This window comes from Schistocerca nitens, chromosome 1 (assembly GCF_023898315.1).
Source record: "Schistocerca nitens isolate TAMUIC-IGC-003100 chromosome 1, iqSchNite1.1, whole genome shotgun sequence".
Taxonomy (NCBI): Eukaryota; Metazoa; Arthropoda; class Insecta; order Orthoptera; family Acrididae; genus Schistocerca; species Schistocerca nitens.
In genome coordinates this window covers 13036909-13056551 of record NC_064614.1, presented here as the reverse complement: position 1 = coordinate 13056551, position 19643 = coordinate 13036909, and the positions used below count along the sequence as shown (strand labels likewise).

Below are 19643 nucleotides of genomic sequence, written 5' to 3'. Positions count from 1 at the left end.
TCCTTTATTAATGACATCTGTCTTCAAACATGAGTAGGTCTATATTTACTAAACTACCCTCATAATTATTTCTGTATAGTGTGTGCCATATTAAGTACCTCTTTGTATGTGACTAACTCTTAAAACTGTACAAAATGATAAAGACATATCTAATAATAATATTTCAGGTATAATAAAACTTTTTTTTTTTTTACTGATTAGCTGCTTACCATGCTTCCAGGCATTCATTTGTACATTCTGTGCTATTTGATACTGGAGGACTATTGTGTTATTGAAAAGGAACAATGATATGTAGTAGGTGACTGGAAAAAAGGAACTTTCTTGTTTTCAAGAAGGGTTGTTCCAGAGGTACACATAACTATAGATTTATCACAAACATCAGTTTGTTGTTGAAGTTTGTTGTAGAATTTGGGTACCTATTCAAACTTATACGTCCCCCCTCCGGGTCCGGGGTAAGAATAGGCCCGAGGTATTCCTGCCTGTCGTAAGAGGCGACTAAAAGGAGTTTCAACCGTTTCGGCCTTCCATGTGATGGTCCCCCTTGGGGTTTGACCTCCATTTTTCAAAATTCTACAGAAGTACGAGCCTTTTGGGGAAGGACACCTTACGTGGTGTACCACTGGTCCTAAGTGCACTAAGACCTAGGCACTCAGCATTGCACCGGCGTTGTAACCATATCCACTATTCCTCAAATTGGGCCTAAACGCCTGATGGGTTGTCCAAGTTACACCCATAGTGCATCTCCATCTGCACCAGCGATCATGATGGACTTTCCATGGCACCAGAAATCCAGCACGGTAGCCAGCCCGTTGTGGTGGGGTCGTCATGTACCCTCTAGGTTGTAGCCCCCTGACAACACAGGGATCGTACTGCCGATACCTGAGCTGCACCCTCCCCACGTCGGCCAAGGAGTAGATGCCCGTCTCCTTGGGGCATCAGGACTCCCGGCAATGGTCATCCTGCCAGGTGGCCCTTGCTGTGGCTGAGTGGCGCCCGTGGGGAGAGCCCCTGGTCGGAGTGGGTGGTATCGGGGCGGACGTTTCGCAGATGAAATGTCAACACGTATCGTTTCTAGTTCTGGTTCTCCTGCCCTTTCCCCCTTGGCCACTCCATGGGAGGAGGGACAGGCCCGCCGGCTTGGGGCGAAGTACTTCCCCCGCTATTTGGTCTGTTCTCAAACCGATGGGGGGACATTCGCCACCTCCAAGCCCATGTTCTTTGTTCAGCACATTGAGGACATCTTCAGGGAAATCGAGGCTCTCAGCAAGATGCGTTCAGGGTCCGTTTTTATCAAGACCACCTCCGCCACACAGTCGGTGGCGCTTCAGGCGTGCGACCGCCTAGGGGACATCCCAGTATCCATTGTCCCACATCTGGCACTAAATAGAATGCAGGGGGTTATTTTTCATCGTGACCTCCTGCTACAATCTGATGAGGAGCTCAGGGCCAACCTGGAGCGCCGAGGCATGCATTTCGTCCGGCGAGTCCAGCGCGGCCCCAAAGACCGTCGCATCGACACCGGGGCCTTTATCCTCGCCTTCGAGGGGGACGTTCTCCCGGAGAAGGTAAAGGTGATGTGCTACCGGTGTGACGTGCGACCTTACGTCCCGCCTCCTATGCGCTGTTTTAGGTGTTTGCGCTTTGGGCACATGTCGTCACGGTGTGAGGCTGAGCCCCTTTGTGGCGATTGTGGACGTCCTCTTCGTGAGGAACATACATGCACCCTACCACCTCGGTGCATTAATTGTCCTGGCGTCCACTCACCTAGATCCTCAGACTGCCCCGCATATCAGAAGGAGAAGAAGATACAAGAAATCAAAACTTTGGATCGGCTCTCTTATTCTGAGGCCAGGAAGAAGTTTCACCGCCTCCATCCCGTGCCATTGACCACTTCGTTTGCCTCAGTTGTGTCCACTCCTTCCGCAGTATCCTCACCCCTATCCTGTCCCCCCTCCGCCTCCTCCACCCATCAGGGGGCTCTGCCTCCGCCTCCCAAATCCCTCCCTTCCAAATCCTCGTCCCCCATGGCCCCCACCCCCTCTGCCCCAGGGGCCAACCTTCCTCCTCCTCCTCCTGCCCCCACACCACCTGAGAAGCGATCCTCTTCTCAGGCGTCCATCGGGGAAACGTTCCGGACCCCAGCTTCCGAGGTCCGGCGTTCCAAAACGGACCCCGCGAGTGAGGACCTTCTTCGGGTCCAGCCCACCATCCCTGTGCCTCCTCGGCCTTCCAAGAAGGCCTCCAAGAAGAAGTCTCTATCCCCCTCTCCACCCCGGCACGTTTCGTCTGACGCTCCATCCGTGAGTCGCTGCTCCCGGCCGTCCTCAGTTTCGCCGGGACGCTCTGCTGCCAGGCGCTCAGCTGGCCTTTCGTCGGCAAACGATGCTGCCCCTCCTAAACAACCAGGGACAGCGGCCGCAGCTGGTGACGAGTCGATGGAACCGGATCCGCCTCCCGTCGGTTGTAGCATTGTTCCCTCGCAACCTGGCCCTCCGCGGCCGTCGAGGTGACCAGCTCTTCCCCCGTCTCGTTCCCCCAACTTTTTGACTAGCGATGGCGTTGTTTCATTGGAACATAAGAGGTATTCGATCTAATCGGGAGGAATTACAACTGCTCCTCCGCCTGCACTGTCCGCTTGTCCTTGGTCTCCAGGAAACCAAGTTGCGCCCGACTGACCGTATTGCCTTTACCCACTATACCTCGGAGCGGTATGACCTCACCCCTGTGGACGGTGTCCCAGCTCATGGTGGGGTCATGTTGCTCGTTCGGGACGATGTCTATTACCATCCCATCCCATTGACCACCCCACTCCAAGCAATAGCTGTCCGCATTACTCTTTTTGCTTTTACTTTTTCGGTTTGTACCATCTACACTCCACCGTCATCTGCTGTTAGTCGGGCTGACATGATGCACCTGCTCGTTCAGCTTCCCCCGCCGTTTTTATTGTTTGGCGACTTCAATGCCCATCATCCCCTTTGGGGCTCTCCTGCATCCTGTCAAAGAGGCTCACTCTTGGCGGATGTCTTCAACCATCTCAATCTTGTCTGCCTCAATACTGGCGCCCCGACTTTCCTCTCGGACTCTACTCATACCTACTCCCACTTGGACCTCTCGATCTGTTCTACCACTCTTGCCCGTCGGTTCGAGTGGTATGTCCTATCTCACACCTATTCGAGCGACCACTTCCCCTGTGTCGTTTGTCTCCTGCACCACACCCCATCCCCACGTCCTTCGAGCTGGAACATACCGAAAGCTGACTGGGGACTTTACTCCTCCCTGGCGACCTTTCCGGACCACGATTTTCCCAGTTGTGACAGTCAGGTCGAATACCTCACGGCTGTTATCATCAATGCTGCCGAACGTTCCATTCCTCGTACAACTTCTTCTTCACGTCGCGTTTCCGTCCCCTGGTGGAACAAGGCTTGTAGGGACGCTATCCGTGCTCGACGACGTGCTTTACGCACCTTTCGCCGCCATCCTACGTTGGCGAATTGTATTGAATACAAACGACTCCGAGCACAATGCCGTAGAGTCATCAAAGACAGCAAAAAAGCTTGTTGGGCCTCTTTCACCAGCTCCTTTAACAGTTTTACTCCCTCTTCCGTCGTTTGGGGTAGCCTGCGCCGGCTGTCGGGCATTAAGGCCCACTCCTCGGTACCTGGCCTGACCTCAGGTAATGAGGTCCTTGTTGATCCTGTGGCTGTCTCCAATGCCTTTGGCCGCTTTTTCGTGGAGGTTTCAAGCTCCGCCCATTACCATCCTGCCTTCCTTCCCAGGAAAGAGGCAGAAGAGGCTCGGCGACCTTCCTTCCACTCGCTGAATCTGGAAACTTATAATGCCCCCTTTACTATGCGGGAACTCGAACGTGTGCTTGCACTGTCCCGGTCCTCTGCTCCGGGGCCAGATGCCATTCACGTCCAGATGCTGGCACACCTTTCTCCGGCGGGCAAAAGCTTCCTTCTTCATACCTACAATCGCGTCTGGACCGAAGGTCAAGTCCCCATGCGTTGGCGTGACGCTGTTGTTGTTCCTATACCCAAACCCGGGAAGGATAGACACCTTCCTTCTAGTTACCGCCCCATTTCTCTTACAAGCTGTGTCTGTAAGGTGATGGAGCGCATGGTTAATGCTCGGTTAGTCTGGATTCTTGAATCTCGACGGCTACTTACTAATGTCCAATGCGGCTTTCGTCGCCGCCGCTCCGCTGTTGACCACCTTGTGACCTTGTCGACATTCATCATGAACAACTTTTTGCGAAGGCGCCAAACGGTAACCGTGTTCTTCGACTTGGAGAAGGCTTATGATACCTGTTGGAGAGGAGGTATCCTCCGCACTATGCACAGGTGGGGCCTACGCGGTCGCCTGCCCCTTTTTATTGATTCCTTTTTAACGGATCGAAAGTTTAGGGTACGTGTGGGTTCCGTATTGTCAGACGTCTTCCTCCAGGAGAACGGAGTACCTCAGGGCTCCGTCTTGAGCGTAGCCCTTTTTGCCATCGCGATCAATCCAATTATGGATTGCATTCCACCTAATGTCTCAGGCTCTCTCTTTGTCGATGACTTCGCGATCTACTGCAGTGCCCAGAGAACATGCCTCCTGGAGCGCTGCCTTCAGCGTTGTCTAGACAGCCTCTACTCATGGAGCGTGGCAAATGGCTTCCGGTTCTCTGAAGAGAAGACGGTTTGTATCAACTTTTGGCGATATAAAGCGTTCCTTCCGCCATCCTTACATCTCGGTCCCGTTGTTCTCCCATTCGTGGACACAACTAAGTTTCTAGGGCTCACGTTGGACAGGAAACTGTGTTGGTCTCCACATGTCTCTTATTTGGCGGCCCGTTGTACACGTTCCCTTAATGTCCTCAGAGTTCTTAGCGGTTCATCTTGGGGAGCGGATTGCACTGTCCTGCTTCGCTTGTATCGGTCCATTGTCCGATCGAAGCTGGATTATGGGAGCTTCGTCTACTCGTCCACTCGGCCATCCCTCTTACGCCGGCTCAACTCCATCCACCATCGGGGGATACGTCTTGCGACCGGAGCCTTCTACACTAGTCCTGTCGAGAGTCTTTATGCTGAAGCTGCCGAATTACCATTGACCTACCAGCGCGACGTACTGCTGTGTCGGTATGCCTGCCGGCTGTTGTCTATGCCCGACCACCCCTCTTACCAGTCCTTCTTCGCTGATTCTCTCGACCGTCAGTACGGGCTGTATGTGTCTGCCCTGCTGCCCTCCGGAGTCCGCTTCCGTCGCCTGCTTCGACAATTGGATTTTGCCCTCCCTACCACCTTCAGAGAGGGTGAGAGCCCGACACCACCTTGGCTCCAGGCTCCGGTTCATATTTATCTCGACCTCAGCTCACTCCCGAAGGAGGGTACTCCGGCTGCAGTGTATTGCTCACGGTTTGTCGAACTTTGTGCTCGACTTGCCGGTCACACCTTTGTTTACACCAATGGCTCCAAAACTGACGATGGTGTCGGCTGTGCCTTTGTCGTTGGGGCCGCCACCTTTAAATACCGGCTCCTCGACCAATGTTCGAGCTTTACGGCCGAGCTTTTTGCTCTCCATCAGGCCGTTCAGTATGCCCGCCGCCACCGCCATTCATCGTATGTAGTCTGCTCTGACTCCCTCAGTGCTCTTCAGAGCCTTGGAGCTCCCTATCCGGTCCATCCCTTGATTCACCGGATACAGCAGTCCCTCCATTCTTTCGCTGATAATGGTTCTCCTGTCAGCTTTCTGTGGGTTCCCGGACATGTAGGAGTGCCTGGGAATGAGGGGAATGAGGCTGCAGATGCTGCAGCCAAGGCTGCAGTCCTCCTGCCTCGGCCAGCCTCCCATTGTGTCCCGTCATCTGACGTTCGTGGGGATGTATGTAAGAGGCTTGTGTCGTTGTGGTGGGATGCTTGGTCATCCCTCCAAGGAAACAAGCTCCGGGCAGTAAAACCGCTCCCAACTGCTTGGACAACCTCCTCCCGACCATCTCGGCGAGATGAGGTCCTTCTGACCAGGTTGCGGATTGGGCATTGCCGGTTTAGCCACCGCTACCTGCTCTCCGGTGACCCAGCCCCGCAGTGCCCTTGTGGTCAGGCATTAACAGTGCGCCATGTTTTATTGTCGTGTCCCCGTTTTAGTCAATTTCGTGTTGTCCTGTCCCTGCCATCTACTTTACCGGATATTTTAGCTGATGATGCTCGAGCAGCTGCTCGTGTTCTGCGTTTTATAACTTTGACTGGCTTGTCCAAAGACATCTAACCTTTTTCCTTATTTTATCTGCATCTTTGTCAGGTCTTTCTGGTGTCCCCCCCTCCCCTTGAGTTTTACTAGATTCCATGTGCTCTAACAACAGTGACTGGGCGCTAATGACCTCAGTAGTTGAGCGCCCTGAAACCCCACAAAAAAAAAAAAAAAAAAAAAAAAAAAAAATATATATATATATATATATATATATATATATATATATATATATATATATATATATATATATATATATATATATATATGATACCCTTTTTTAGGCTGGAAATCTCTGTAGGAATTTACATGGATTCTGTAAGCAGTTCATTCTTTTTGTCTGTGAAACCTGTAAGACAGCAGGCAATGACATTGACGTTAATATCATGTAGCTTGAGTTCTAGATGGTATTTGATAAAGAAAAATTGGACCAGCTTTGTGGCTGGATTGATGGCTTCATGGTAAAGAGAGATGGGTACGTCATTCTCAGTGCAGGGAAGACAGATGTGAATGCTAGATTTGTTATCAGTAGGTTCAAACTCCTCGCACATATTACAGATGTGCTTTGGCAGCTCAAATGGAAATCACTGGAGGGAAGGTGGTGTTCTTTTTGAGGAGCAGTGTTGCGAAAATTTAGAGAACAGCAGATTTCTGAGATTGACTGCAGAATGATTCTACAGCCGCCAATGTACATTTTACATAAGGACCATGAAAATAAGATTAGAGCTCTTATGGAGGTGTGCAGACAGTTGTTTCCTCCTTACTCTGTTTGCTAGTGGAACAGGAAAGGAAATAACTACTACTACTACTACTACTACTACTACTACTACTAGTAGTAGTAGTAGTAGTAGTACAACAGGGCACCCTCTGCTATGCACTATGCAGTGGCTTGCGAATATGTATGTAGACGTAGATGCCCCATGGAAGTTTGTGGAACCTAAGTTGCTCACAAACTCACCTCTTTGGTAACATTAAAAGCTCTGTATAGTTGTTGACAGACGATGCAGATCTTTATAGCAAAATTTCAGTTTCAGAAAGTTGCAGTGAAAGGTTTGTTAGTCACTGGAAAAATCCCTTTATCTGGGAGTGTGTGTCCAGAGTGATGTAAATTGGAATGACCTCATAAAACAAGTTACAGGAAAGGCAAACATTGCCAGAAATTAAGGTTAGAAAATAGTTCATATGTATGAAGCTGGTATCTGTACAGATACCACTGGTGATCTTGCAGCTATGGAAGAATGAAATTTTAATGAAATCCAGACCATTAGCTGCTTGCAGGCATTGATAAATAGTTGAAAATGTGGGTCTCACAAGGAACGTGCCAGAGATAAGTCCCTGCAGTCCCACTATCGTCTGTGTCCTTGGTGGCTCAGTCGGATAGAGCGTCTGCCATGTAAGCAAGAGGTCCCAGGTTCGAGTCCCGGTCGGGGCATACATTTTTCAACTGTCCCGGTTGATATTTATCAGTGCCTGTAAGCAGCTAAAGGTCTAGCTTTCATTATAATTTCATAGTTCATATATGGTGACGTGTTGCTGTTCCACATTTCATTAAGAAACCCAAGAAGAGCAGTGTAGATGCTGATGCACATAGTGAAGTAAGTGCAACTGTATGTTCAGATGGTGCAGCGGTTAGCCAACTGGACTCACATTTGGGATGACAGAGGTTCATATCCCTGTCCGTCCGTCCAGATTTAGATTTTCTGTGTAAATGCCAGGATGGGTTCTTTGAAAAATAACACAGCTGATTTCCTTCATCCTTTTGTAATCTGAACTGTTCTCCGTCTCTAATGACCGCACCGTCAATGGAACGTTAAACTCTACATCTTCCTTCCTTCCTTCCCTTCCCTTCCCTTCCTTTGTGCGTTCAGTATTACAGCAACAGTATAGAACATTGTTCCATTAGACTATCAATACAATGAAGGCTTTCACGACCGGATGTCATAGTTGCTGACGAGTCTTCCAGGCTGTATGGCTGTGGTCGAAAAAACTTTTGAGTTCCTGACAAGTTGGCAAGACTCTGGTACCAGAAGCACCTTCGAAGATGTCCAGCACAGCTCTGAACAAAACACTGAGAACCGAAAAGTTTCTTCGACCACGTCCATACCTGTACAACCCAGATGACTCATCAGCAACTATTAGACCTTACTTAGAAGGGATCACTGAACGTGTGGGCAAAATTCCCCAATGAGCATTTATAAGTCAGCTTACTGAAGCAGCAGCAGAATAAAAGATGAGACAACATACTCTTATATATTATAATACTTTTAGCATAATAGATCCTGAAATTAAAACAATATCAGAAAAACTAGTCTAAAGTAAACTATTTAGTGTTCAGAGAAACATTGCAAGAGTAAGATTGAGCCTTACTGTGAATGCTATTCTTTGGCATGGAGTGAGATAGTTGCTGATTGTAAGAAGCTGGAAATCACTCGTAATGGTATCAAGTGATTGGGAGCTGCAATGAAAGGGTGTATGGGGTAAATGCTGAGAGATATGTACTGGAGATACCAGTTGCATTTCAAGTACTAGCCTCTCCAACCGTTATTATCTCATTGGCTGGAAGTACAGGATCCATCACCGCTTGTCCACTTGATGGTGAGTGGCATGTTGAAGGCACGTTAGTGACAGGTCTAGAGGCTCTGTGCGGGGGACACAGGGATCAGGGAGAACTCAGGTTATTACACCCATTCCCTTAACCAACAAGTTCAACGTACTACCTGCCACTGAAACTGAACCTGAGTCAGTGAGACTTACGTAACCTGTTGCGAAAAACGCCATGTGCTCTGTCAAGGGAAAGCAAACACAAAAGAGTAGAGATATGTTAACACGAACATTTAAAGCTTGCAGCGAATGATGGTACCCCTAGTGAAACGCCAGCTTTGGACGGATCACCTTGTGCGCTCTGTGTATATACCTAGAGGCTTTGTTAAATGCATTGAAGACACTGATCCGGTAGCATTGAAGGAACAGTGTGCAACCAACTGCAGAATGTGGCGTATGCTGGATTGAATTATGCTTGTCATCTGGGAGTCAGAAGTTGCATTTGGGCATTTTAATGACTGGCAAAGAGAATTGGGAAGACCAGCCTTGCTCACAATTTCAACAAAGCTCACAGTCTGTTGCATTGTTCCCAGAACTGATTGGAGCTGTCTGGTTCAGAGCTGAGTTGAAGGCTTGAACCAGAGATGTTGAAGCTTCTTTGACTTCCTGAACTTATGTCAAAGGGTTGAGAATTGTTGGGTCCCCCTAAATGGGTCAAGGGTGCAGTACACATCACGGGCTGGTACCAATGTGGCTGGCTGTGTTTGGAATGTACACAAGATAATGATACCTGTAGGAGATACCAAAGTTCTAGGGTAGGATTCAAAGAAACAACTCCCACAGATATAACAACTAAAATCAGAGTGATCAGTTGCCAAAGCTTTCACAACAAAGTCCATGGTTCGAAGTAGTGCAAAAACTCGGTGGAGGTCATATAATATATTGCCAGAAAGTGGCTAAAACCCAACACTATCAACTTTAAAATTTCCTAGATCTAATAGTTTGGGATCCCACTCATGATGGAAATATCCTAACCTAATAGCGACACACAAACCAGATCTCTTTGAGGATGTTCATGTTGTCGATAGCTATGTAACTAGTAGAAGAGTTCATGGTGGAAGGGACCCTCCATTATAGACATTCACTATGTGTGTGTGTGTGTGTGTGTGTGTGAGAGTGAGAGAGAGAGGGGGGGGGGGGCGGGAACCTTTTAAAGAAACAGAAACTAGTGCATAATAGGGGTCACAAAAAGAAGAAGGAAAAAGTGTTGGGCTATAGGTAGAGAGATACTGAATGAAATGCATTTCAGCTGTCAAAAGTGTTGTGAGAATCCTTCAGTGTCTACTGTAGCACAGTATCATTAAAAGATCTCTCACAAAACCCAAAGAAATTCTGGTTATATGTGAAGGCTGTCCAGTCACTCATGGATGACATTTGAAATGAAATTGAAGGTAACAAAGTAAAAGCCTTACTACAAAATTTCAAGAACCAGTATTACATGAAAACTACCTAGAAATAGTCTTCAGCATCCTAAACATCGCTCCTGTATGGACTGTAAAGACAAAATTAGGCTAAGTACAGCACACGCGAAGGCATGTAAGCAGTCGTTCTGCCCATGCTTCATAAACAATTGGGACAGGAAAGAACTCTGGTAAATGGTACCATGTGTAAAAGTGTTTTGGGGGTGGGGAGCAGACACTATTATGTGCCAGGACAGTTGACTCAGGATGGCGTGCAGGATGTTGGGTGGGAACTAACAGTTCCTCGGTGGTCATAGGCTCAGAAATTCTTCATTATCAAATGCATTCTCAAATGATGGCTGTTGGCAGTGGCTTGAAGGTGTGTGTTGAACCCCAGACAGCAGTAGCTGCCTCAGAAAATCCAAAGGTGGCATACATGGCCACAGCGGGATGTGGTCGCCGGGTGGGGGTGCTGGCTCAGCTGAGAACAGTGTCAGCTTGCGACCCAGCACACATGGTGCTGACATCAGGAGTCTGCAGTTACCGTATTTACTCGAATCTAAGCCGCACTTTTTCTCCAGTTTTTGTAATCCAAAACACCGCCTGCGGCTTAGAATCGAGTGCAAAGCAAGCGGAAGTTCGGAAAAATGTTGGTAGCTGCCGCCACAACTAACTTCTGCCGTCGAATATATGTAGCGCCACACAGGCATGCTTTGTAGGCACAAAGATAAATACTGGCGCCAAAACCTCTGCGTCAGTAAATAAATTAAAAAAAAAAGAAAGGTGAAAGACGAGCTTTCTTCTCCGCCACGAGTTTCGACCACTGCATTTTCATACATTATCCAACGAAGTAAATACAAATTCCGTATTGTTCATCTTCGAATGTAGCAGCATTTCAATGTACAACGAAAATCCAACTGGCAAGACTGTTTGGGATGTTTGTCAATATGGCCAACTCTACGTTCTGAATTTTTTTCCTACCTGCGAGAAGAGATGGTTGCTAATAGGAACTTTTATGAATTGTGAATCACATGCAGTATTCTCTTCACCATAAGAATAATACGAATATAAACATTTTGCCATGTATTGTTTCGTGTTTGCTGCTATCTCATTTAAATTCTGCCTGCCTAATAAACTACGAAACTAGAGTGAGACAACAGCAAAGGCGGAAGAATATACATATCATGTCATGTTTATATTCGTATTATTCTTATGCCTAATAGTGATACAGTCAGAAATGAATTGACTAGATTTTTAAATCTAAGATATGCAGAATGTAATGTACTAAAGAGGCGCCTGCAAAGATTTTCAAACGGAGAAAAATTTTCGCTAAACTCTCGTTAAGAACTTCTTCTATCATTTGCAGCTCATTATTTGATTCTTGTTCATCATTATCAAAGAAAGCAGCAGTGGAAGTAAAAACAAATAGCAGTCTCTTGCCATTGTTTTGCTAATGAGAAGATTCCTCTCTTTTTTTATTTTTTTTTCAAATTGTAAGCGGCGGTAGCGGGCACAAAAGCAAGCCATGCCACGAGCGGTGACAGGCCGTAAACCCTCATTATCAGAATGCGACAAACAATGCATGACACAGTACAGTAATGCATTTTCAGCTTAGAGTGACGTAAACACATATAGCAAAGAGAATGGCACTTATCAGAGCAAAGAAAAATAAGCAATCAATTCAAACCAGATGAAGCACGTGAAAAAGGAAGGGTACCCGTATAAATACGGATGGAGTGCCTGACGCATAGCAATGGCTACCTGGTAAAGCTTAACTGCTAAGCTTACGACTCGAACCAAACTACTGTAGCTGTATCGTCATTCATTCGACCTAAATTGTGTCTCATATTACAATGGACCAACTTCGAGTCTCAAATTTCAGGTGCGGCTTAGATTCGGGAAAACTTTTTTTCCGTGATTTCGAGTCTCATTTTTCAGGTGCGGCTTAGATTCGAGTAAATACGGTAGGCAGAGCATGTGTGGACAGCTGGTGCTATGGCAGTTGGTCAGGAAGCTGGTTTGCCCACCTGGCCGTGGGTTAAGCCTATGCTGAGGGGTGTCACTGTGACACATGTTATTATGTCCTCTGCCGTGCTCATCAAATTGACTGTGTATGTACGTGTAGAGGTATAAGATCTGGTGGCTGTGGTTGACCTCTGCCAGTTTATCAGTTTGGGTTCATAGCATCCAGGTGGTGTCATACATTGGCATCAAACTGAGCTGTAGCTCCTTCGTTTTGCAGCCACACTGCCTGACAATCCTGTTGTGACACCCCTGTCTGAAAGGAAGGAAGAGCTTCTCCAAGGAAAATTAGGTGTATTGATTCTTCAGTCTAGCTGGCATTGGATGTGGTCTATCTAGATGACCTAATCACAAATAATCACAGCTTGTGCATTCACACTTAATCAGTGTGGTGTGTGGAACCCCTTCAAAGTTGTATAAAAAGTCTTGTTCAAAGGCAGCAGCTGAGTGTGGACTACCAGCAAGATTTTTTGCTCTACTTTATGACAACAGGTGAAACTTTGGTCCACTACTACACTCTAGAGATAAAACAACAGTCAAAGCAGCGGAAACATGTTGATTCACCACCACCAAAGAAAGTACAGGTAATAGGGTCATCCAGATAGGTCATGGCATCAGTTTTCGGGGATGCAGAAGGTATTCTGCCGATAGATTATTTTCTACTGCTCAATCACAGGACAATACTACGCTGACCTCCTGTGCCAACTGTAGCAGAAGATATATAAAAAAGACCAAGTTTGATAAGCAAGGAGGTCCTCTTTCATCAAGACAGTGCGCACCCACACACACATGTCATCGCCATGGCAAAAATATATGAGATATAATAGAGGGAAACATTCCACGCGGGAAAAATATATCTAAAAACAAAGATGATGTGACTTACCATACGAAAGCGCTGGCAGGTCAATAGATACACAAACAAACACATACATACACACAAAATTCAAGTTTTCGCAAACAATGGTTGCTTCGTCAGGAAAGAGGGAAGGAGAGGGAAAGATGAAAGGATGTGGGTTTTAAGGGAGAGGGTAAGGAGTCATTCCAATCCCGGGAGCGGAAAGACTTACCTTAGGGGGAAAAAAGGACAGGTATACACTCGCGTGCACGCACTCACACACATATCCATCCGCACATACACAGACACAAGCAGACATTTGTGTCTGTGTATGTGCGGATGGATATGTGTGTGTGTGTGTGCGCGCGAGTGTATACCTGTCCTTTTTTTCCCCCTAAGGTAAGTCTTTCCACTCCCAGGATTGGAATGACTCCTTAGCCTCTCCCTTAAAACCCACATCCTTTCGTCTTTCCCTCTCCTTCCCTCTTTCCTTATGAAGCAACCGTTGGTTGCGAAAGCTTGAATTTTGTGTGTATGTTTGTGTGTCTATCGACCTGCCAGCACTTTCGTATGGTAAGTCACATCATCTTTGTTTTTAGATAATTTTTCCTGCGTGGAATGTTTCCCTCTATTATATAAATATATATAAATAATAAAATAATGATAATATATAAAAAATATGAGATAAAGTACATATTATTGCTACACCCACCTTATTCATCCGATTTGCTTCCACCAGACTTCCATCTCTTTGCAAAGTTCGAAAGTTTCCTCAGTGGATGAAGATTCTCTTCGAATGAAGAACTAACAACTGAAGTTGACTGTATTTTGCAGGCCTGGAGGAATCTAATTTTCATTATGGGATCAAGGAATTGGAACATTGCTGGAAGCTAGTCATTGATGTACAGGGAAACTACATTGAAAAATAAAAAAGTTTCACTGAGGTGAGTCATTTTACTTCGAGAAGTTTTCAAACCCTTGTACAATTTGGGAAGAACTCCAGGCAGTAAATGTGGTAACTACTTGCAGCTTTCTGGTCCCTCATAGTCTTTACTTGGTGACTGTGAGCATCAATGCGATGGGGAGTGGTTTTGTTGGGAAATCTTTCTGCGGGCGATCATCCAGCAGGTCCTCCGATGCCCTCAACTGTGCAGTACGCTGCAGCATATTGGTTGTTTCATTACTTGTGTACTGGTACAAGTTTTAATGTTGTCGACGTCGGTACTGCACCGGTACATGACAAGACTATCAAATTATGATGGAGAATGACTCACATGTGCGAGAACACTGTTAGGTTTGGTCTGTGAATATGCCTGATGAGTAATGGGTTCCATAGCAGGCTTATAATCAGTTTTGATTCTATTGTTATTGAACTTTGATCTCCCACAGTGTCAAAAATGTGCATTTCTCGAAAGGGGTTCCCCACTTAGAGAATGGCCAATTTTCTGTCCCACACAATATACTAAGCATTGCTGATACTTTTCTGATATAACCAATATAGTAAAATAATCCAGAAATAATTCCCATAATTCTCACTTTTAGTAGGGTAGCCCATGTTAGAATTAGTCACTGGTACTCTTTACAGAATTAGCTGACAGTGGCTGCTCTGCCAGTTAATCTGACTTGTTCCACATCCATGGAAGCTCTGTCTCATGCTGGGATTTATGGAATACCTCATCTGTTTTTTCAGCTACACAGATATGTTTATAAAATGCAGTGGTACTAAGGACATTATAAAACAGTTCCCTCATTTACTGTTGATTCTCATATTTTTACATGCATCAGCAGTCTGTCAAAAGGTGTAAGAAAACATGTGCACCTTTAATAAAAATGAAATTACTTTTAACAATATCCTGGATTTTTCATTGCTTTAATGAGATAAGTAATAAACTATATTCCTTACCTTTGTACTGTGTCTCTTGTATGGTGATCTAGTTGATGCAACTAGCGTAAACGATAATCATACTATCAGTATATAAAGCATGCCAACAAACAGAGCTCCTTCACAGTAGCTAGCTTCTTTGACCGATTGGGGGGGGGGGGGGGGGTTAGTGAGGAGGCTGTGCCCCTATGCTCATGGCTTTGCAGAGATTAGTATTCTTTTCTTTTGGCATTTACTGTGCTCCTTCATTGAATCGTCAGTTACAAAATCAGTAAGTATGTGTGTGTGTGTGTGTGTATCCTGCCAGAACCCAAAATGTTGTGACTGCACTTGCATCATAACTGAAAGGAATATGTAGTTTCCAAAGGAAAGCTATAAAGAGCAAACTACCATTATTTGCAAGACAAATGCATCTCACCAAATCATTGTGTAGTGTTATCTGTGGATAGCCAAATATTTTATGTAAAAAGTTTACAGCAATTTATATACTTCTTAGGGACTGGAGAGGACTGGCACAGTTGGTTGGCCTGCACGGTGAAAAAATTCCTCAGGTTTCTTCAAACCCAAATCCTACAGAACAAGTTTTAAAGCAATGGCAAGAGAACTCCATAGGATTACTACAGAAGTATTTGGGAGAGCTCGATCGATGGGACATTGTAGATGACACTGAAGTTGTAATGAGTAAGTCAGTACAATATGTTCTTCAGCTATGTGTAGAAATATTTGTATCTGTAATATGACAATATTTAGATAGTTGCTGATGGATTATTAAAGGTTGCATTCATAAATGTGACAAAACTGTCTTTCTCTTGTATCACTTACTGACAGCTACTTTCAAATGAAGGTAAAATCATTAAGATTCAAATTTTATTGTATTTGGAGCTTTATACTTGTAACAATGGCAGATGATTGCAATTGTTTATAGACAGATTAGGAATTTAAATGTTATTACATTAACACTCTGTTCTATATGTTATACTTCAATGTGTAAAATAAGGCTAAGCAACCACTGACCTATAGAGAATATGTGCATGGTGCACAGAAACATGTGATAGAAAACAGTAACATTAGCTTTTGAGCTCTTGCTCTTTTTCTGCTAAGAGTACACAAATTCATGCCTACTCCTACTAGAAAAAGGGCAAAAGCTTGAAATCTAATGTCAACTGTTTCCTACTACTTGTTTGTTTGTGTGTACCACACACAAGTCCTGTATAGGTAAGTGACTGCGTATTCCTTATTTTACGTACTATTCCACCCAGAAATTTCCATTATTGTTTAGCTTTTAAAATAAGTATTTTTCTTCTTTCGCAAGTAAGCGATGAGGAGGTAAAGGTAGGTGAAACACAAGTCTTTGTAATGAATGAGAAAACAGCTTTTGCAAAATTTCTGGCTTTGCTGTGGATGTGGTAATATATAAAAGTTTGATATTGCATATAAAAAGATAGAATTAAATTCTTCTAGTTAATATTGCATCAGAATAGATATTAGTTGTGGTAGACCTGTATAGTAAAAATTTTTGACAGCTGCATGTTGTCTTTTTTTAAAAATGCCCCTGCGCTCTCTCTCTCTCCCCCTCTCTCTCCCCCCCCCCCCCCTTGTGTGTGTGTGTGTGTGTGTGTGTCCGCCATTCTGAACCAAAACAATTTTTTTGCGGGGGTGGGGAGAGGGAGCTAAGCATGTTCTTGTTGTAGTCTTCAGTCCAGAGACTGATTTGATGCAGCTCTCCATACTACTCTATCCTGTGCAAGCTTCTTCATCTCCCAGTACCTACTGCAGTCTACATCCTTCTGAATCTGCTTAGTGTATTCATCTCTTGGTCTCCCTCTGTGATTTTTACCCTCCACACTGCCCTCCAATACTAAATTGGTGATCCCTTGATGCCTCAGAATATGTGCTACCAACCGATTCCTTCTTCTAATCAAGTTGTGCCACAAATTTCTCTTCTCTCCAATTCTATTCAATACTTCCTCATTAGTTATGTGATCTACCCATCTAATCTTCAGCATTCTTCTGTAGCACCACATTTCGAAAGCTTCTATTCTCTTCTTGTCCAAACTATTTATCGTCCAAGTTTCACTTCCGTACATGGCTACACTCCATACAAACACTTTCAGAAACGACTTCCTGACACTTAAATCTATACTTGATGTTAACAAATTTCTCTTCTTCAGAAATGCTTTCCTTGCCATCGCCAGTCTACATTTTATATCCTCTCTACTTCGACCATCATCAGTTATTTTGCTCCCCAAATAGAAAAACTCCTTCACTACTTTAAGTGTCTCATTTCCTAATCTAATTCCCACAGCATCACCCAATTTAATTCGACTACATTCCATTATTCTCATTTTGCTTTTGTTGATGTTCATCTTATATCCTCCTTTCGAGACCATGTCCATTCCGTTCAGCTGCTCTTCCACGTCCTTTGCTGTCTCTGACAGAATTACAATGTCATCGGCGAACCTCAAAGTTTTTATTCCTTCTCCATGGATTTTAATACCTACTCTGAATTTTTCTTTTGTTTCCTTCACTGCTTGCTCAATATACAGATCGAATAACATCGGGGATAGGCTACAACCCTGTCTCACTCCCTTCCCAACCACTGCTTCCCTTTCATGCCCCTCGACTCTTATAACTGCCATCTGCTTTCTGTACAAAGTGTAAATAGCCTTTCGCTCCCTGTATATTATTCCTGCCACCTTCAGAATTTGAAAGAGAGTATTCCAGTCAACATTGTCAAAAGCTTTCTCTAAATCTACAAATGCTAGAAACGTAGGTTTGCCTTTCCTTAATCTATTTTCTAAGATAAGTCGTAGGGTCAGTATTGCCTCACGTGTTCCAACATTTCTACGGAATCCAAACTGATCTTCCCCAAGGTCGGCTTCTACCAGTTTTTCCATTCGTCTGTAAAGAATTTGCGTTAGTATTTTGCGGCTGTGACTTATTAAACTGATAGTTCCATAATTTTCACATCTGTCAACACCTGCTTTCTTTGGGATTGGAATTATTATATTCTTCTTGACGTCTGAAGGTATTTCGCCTGTCTCATACATCTTGCTCACCAGATGATAGAGTTTTGTCATGACTGGCTCTCCCAAGGCCATCAGTAGTTCTAATGGAATGTTGTCTACTCCGGGGCCTTGTTTCGTCTCAGGTCTTTCAGTACTCTGTCAAACTCTTCACGCAGTATCATATCTCCCATTTCATCTTCATCTGCATTCTCTTCCATTTCTATAATATTGTCCTTAAGAACATCGCCCTTGTATAGACCCTCTATATACTCCTTCCACCTTTGTGCTTTCCCTTCTTTGCTTAGAACTGGGTTTCCATCTGAGCTCTTGATATTCATGCAAGTGGTTCTCTTTTCTCCAAAGGTCTCTTTAATTTTCCTGTAGGCAGTATCTATCTTACCACTAGTGATATGTGCCTCTACATCCTTACATTTGTCCTCTAGCCATCCCTGGTTGGATGCTCTCACATGCACCAGTGTTGTTGCAGTCCAAGGTCAGCCAGTAGATTTTCTTTTCACTGCAGAATCCAATGTTCTAAAGTTTGATACCCATACTCGAATAATTGTTCTATCAGGAACAGAATCATGTTGGCCAAGTTCGGACTGAATATGAAATGCTTGCTGAGTAGTAATTGCAAAATCACCTTTACAAAAATACTTCTCCAGGAAAAATGTGCAGTGCTCATCTCACCTAACCAAGCCATTGCGCTTACTGAAAATAGCAGGTGTACCACTATCTATTGATACCCCATCCACACCAGTACCACTGGAACAACTCACACTTGGTTTCTCCAGATGTGGGACATCTGTTTGCCACTCCATGTAGATATCTTGACTTTCAGATGGTGCATCTGTGAGTGTACCAATGGGAACACGTGTTGTTGTTGTCATCTTCAGTCTGGAGACTAGTTTCACACAACTCTCCATACTAGTGTATCCTCTACAAGTCTCTTCATCATATCATAAGTACGGAACCCTACATCCATTTGATAAATAATCTGCTAACTGTAGTGAAGACTTACTCTTCTCTGGAATTTCTTCTCCCCTTTTCATACACTTGTGATGCCCCCCCCCCCCCCCCCCCCCCACACACACACACGCGTGTGCATGCTGACCTGTTTCCCTCAATTATCAGACTAACTATTCCTTGATGACTAAGAAACTCAATCAGTCCTTTCTTTTAGTCAAGTTTTGACATACCCCCCCCCCCCCTCCACCCCAGTTTGACTCAGTATGTCTTTATTCATGTATCTTCTGAGATAAGTTGGGGGATCAGTAATGCTTCACATGCTTGCATATTTCACCAAACTTGTAGGTAATGGCACTGTCTGTAATCTAGATTCTTACCATGCTTGCAGTAGGTAATGACATTGCCCGCGATGTAGATTTTTACCATAGGACTTACATTGTTCCAACAAAGATGAAATTGCAAAAGTGCATTCAGGATTTGTGCTGTGTGATTTGACATGAACACTGAGTTTCATTGCTGAAATCTGTTTTATGAAGTGATAAGTATATTGCATTTGTATAAAAATAGTGTTTAACCTTCCTTCTTTCCCTTCATTACACTTTTAATATAATCATTTTATTACAGTGTCATTTATTATCTTTTAAAAGGAGAAATTTAGATTTCTGCACAGGAAGTAATTTCGGAACAGTAAGTATAAAAGA

General features: G+C 44.7%; 1 protein-coding gene across 2 annotated transcripts in view; it reads left to right on the top strand.

The window, feature by feature from the left end:
* Positions 1-19643, top strand: part of LOC126240546 (myeloid differentiation primary response protein MyD88) — a 132389-nt gene that overhangs the window by 24864 nt on the left and 87882 nt on the right. For both annotated transcript variants that reach the window (XM_049947933.1, XM_049947934.1), the window contains one exon: positions 15462-15646. In XM_049947933.1, the coding sequence (XP_049803890.1) occupies positions 15462-15646 (185 nt within the window). The remainder of the gene's footprint in view (positions 1-15461; positions 15647-19643) is intronic.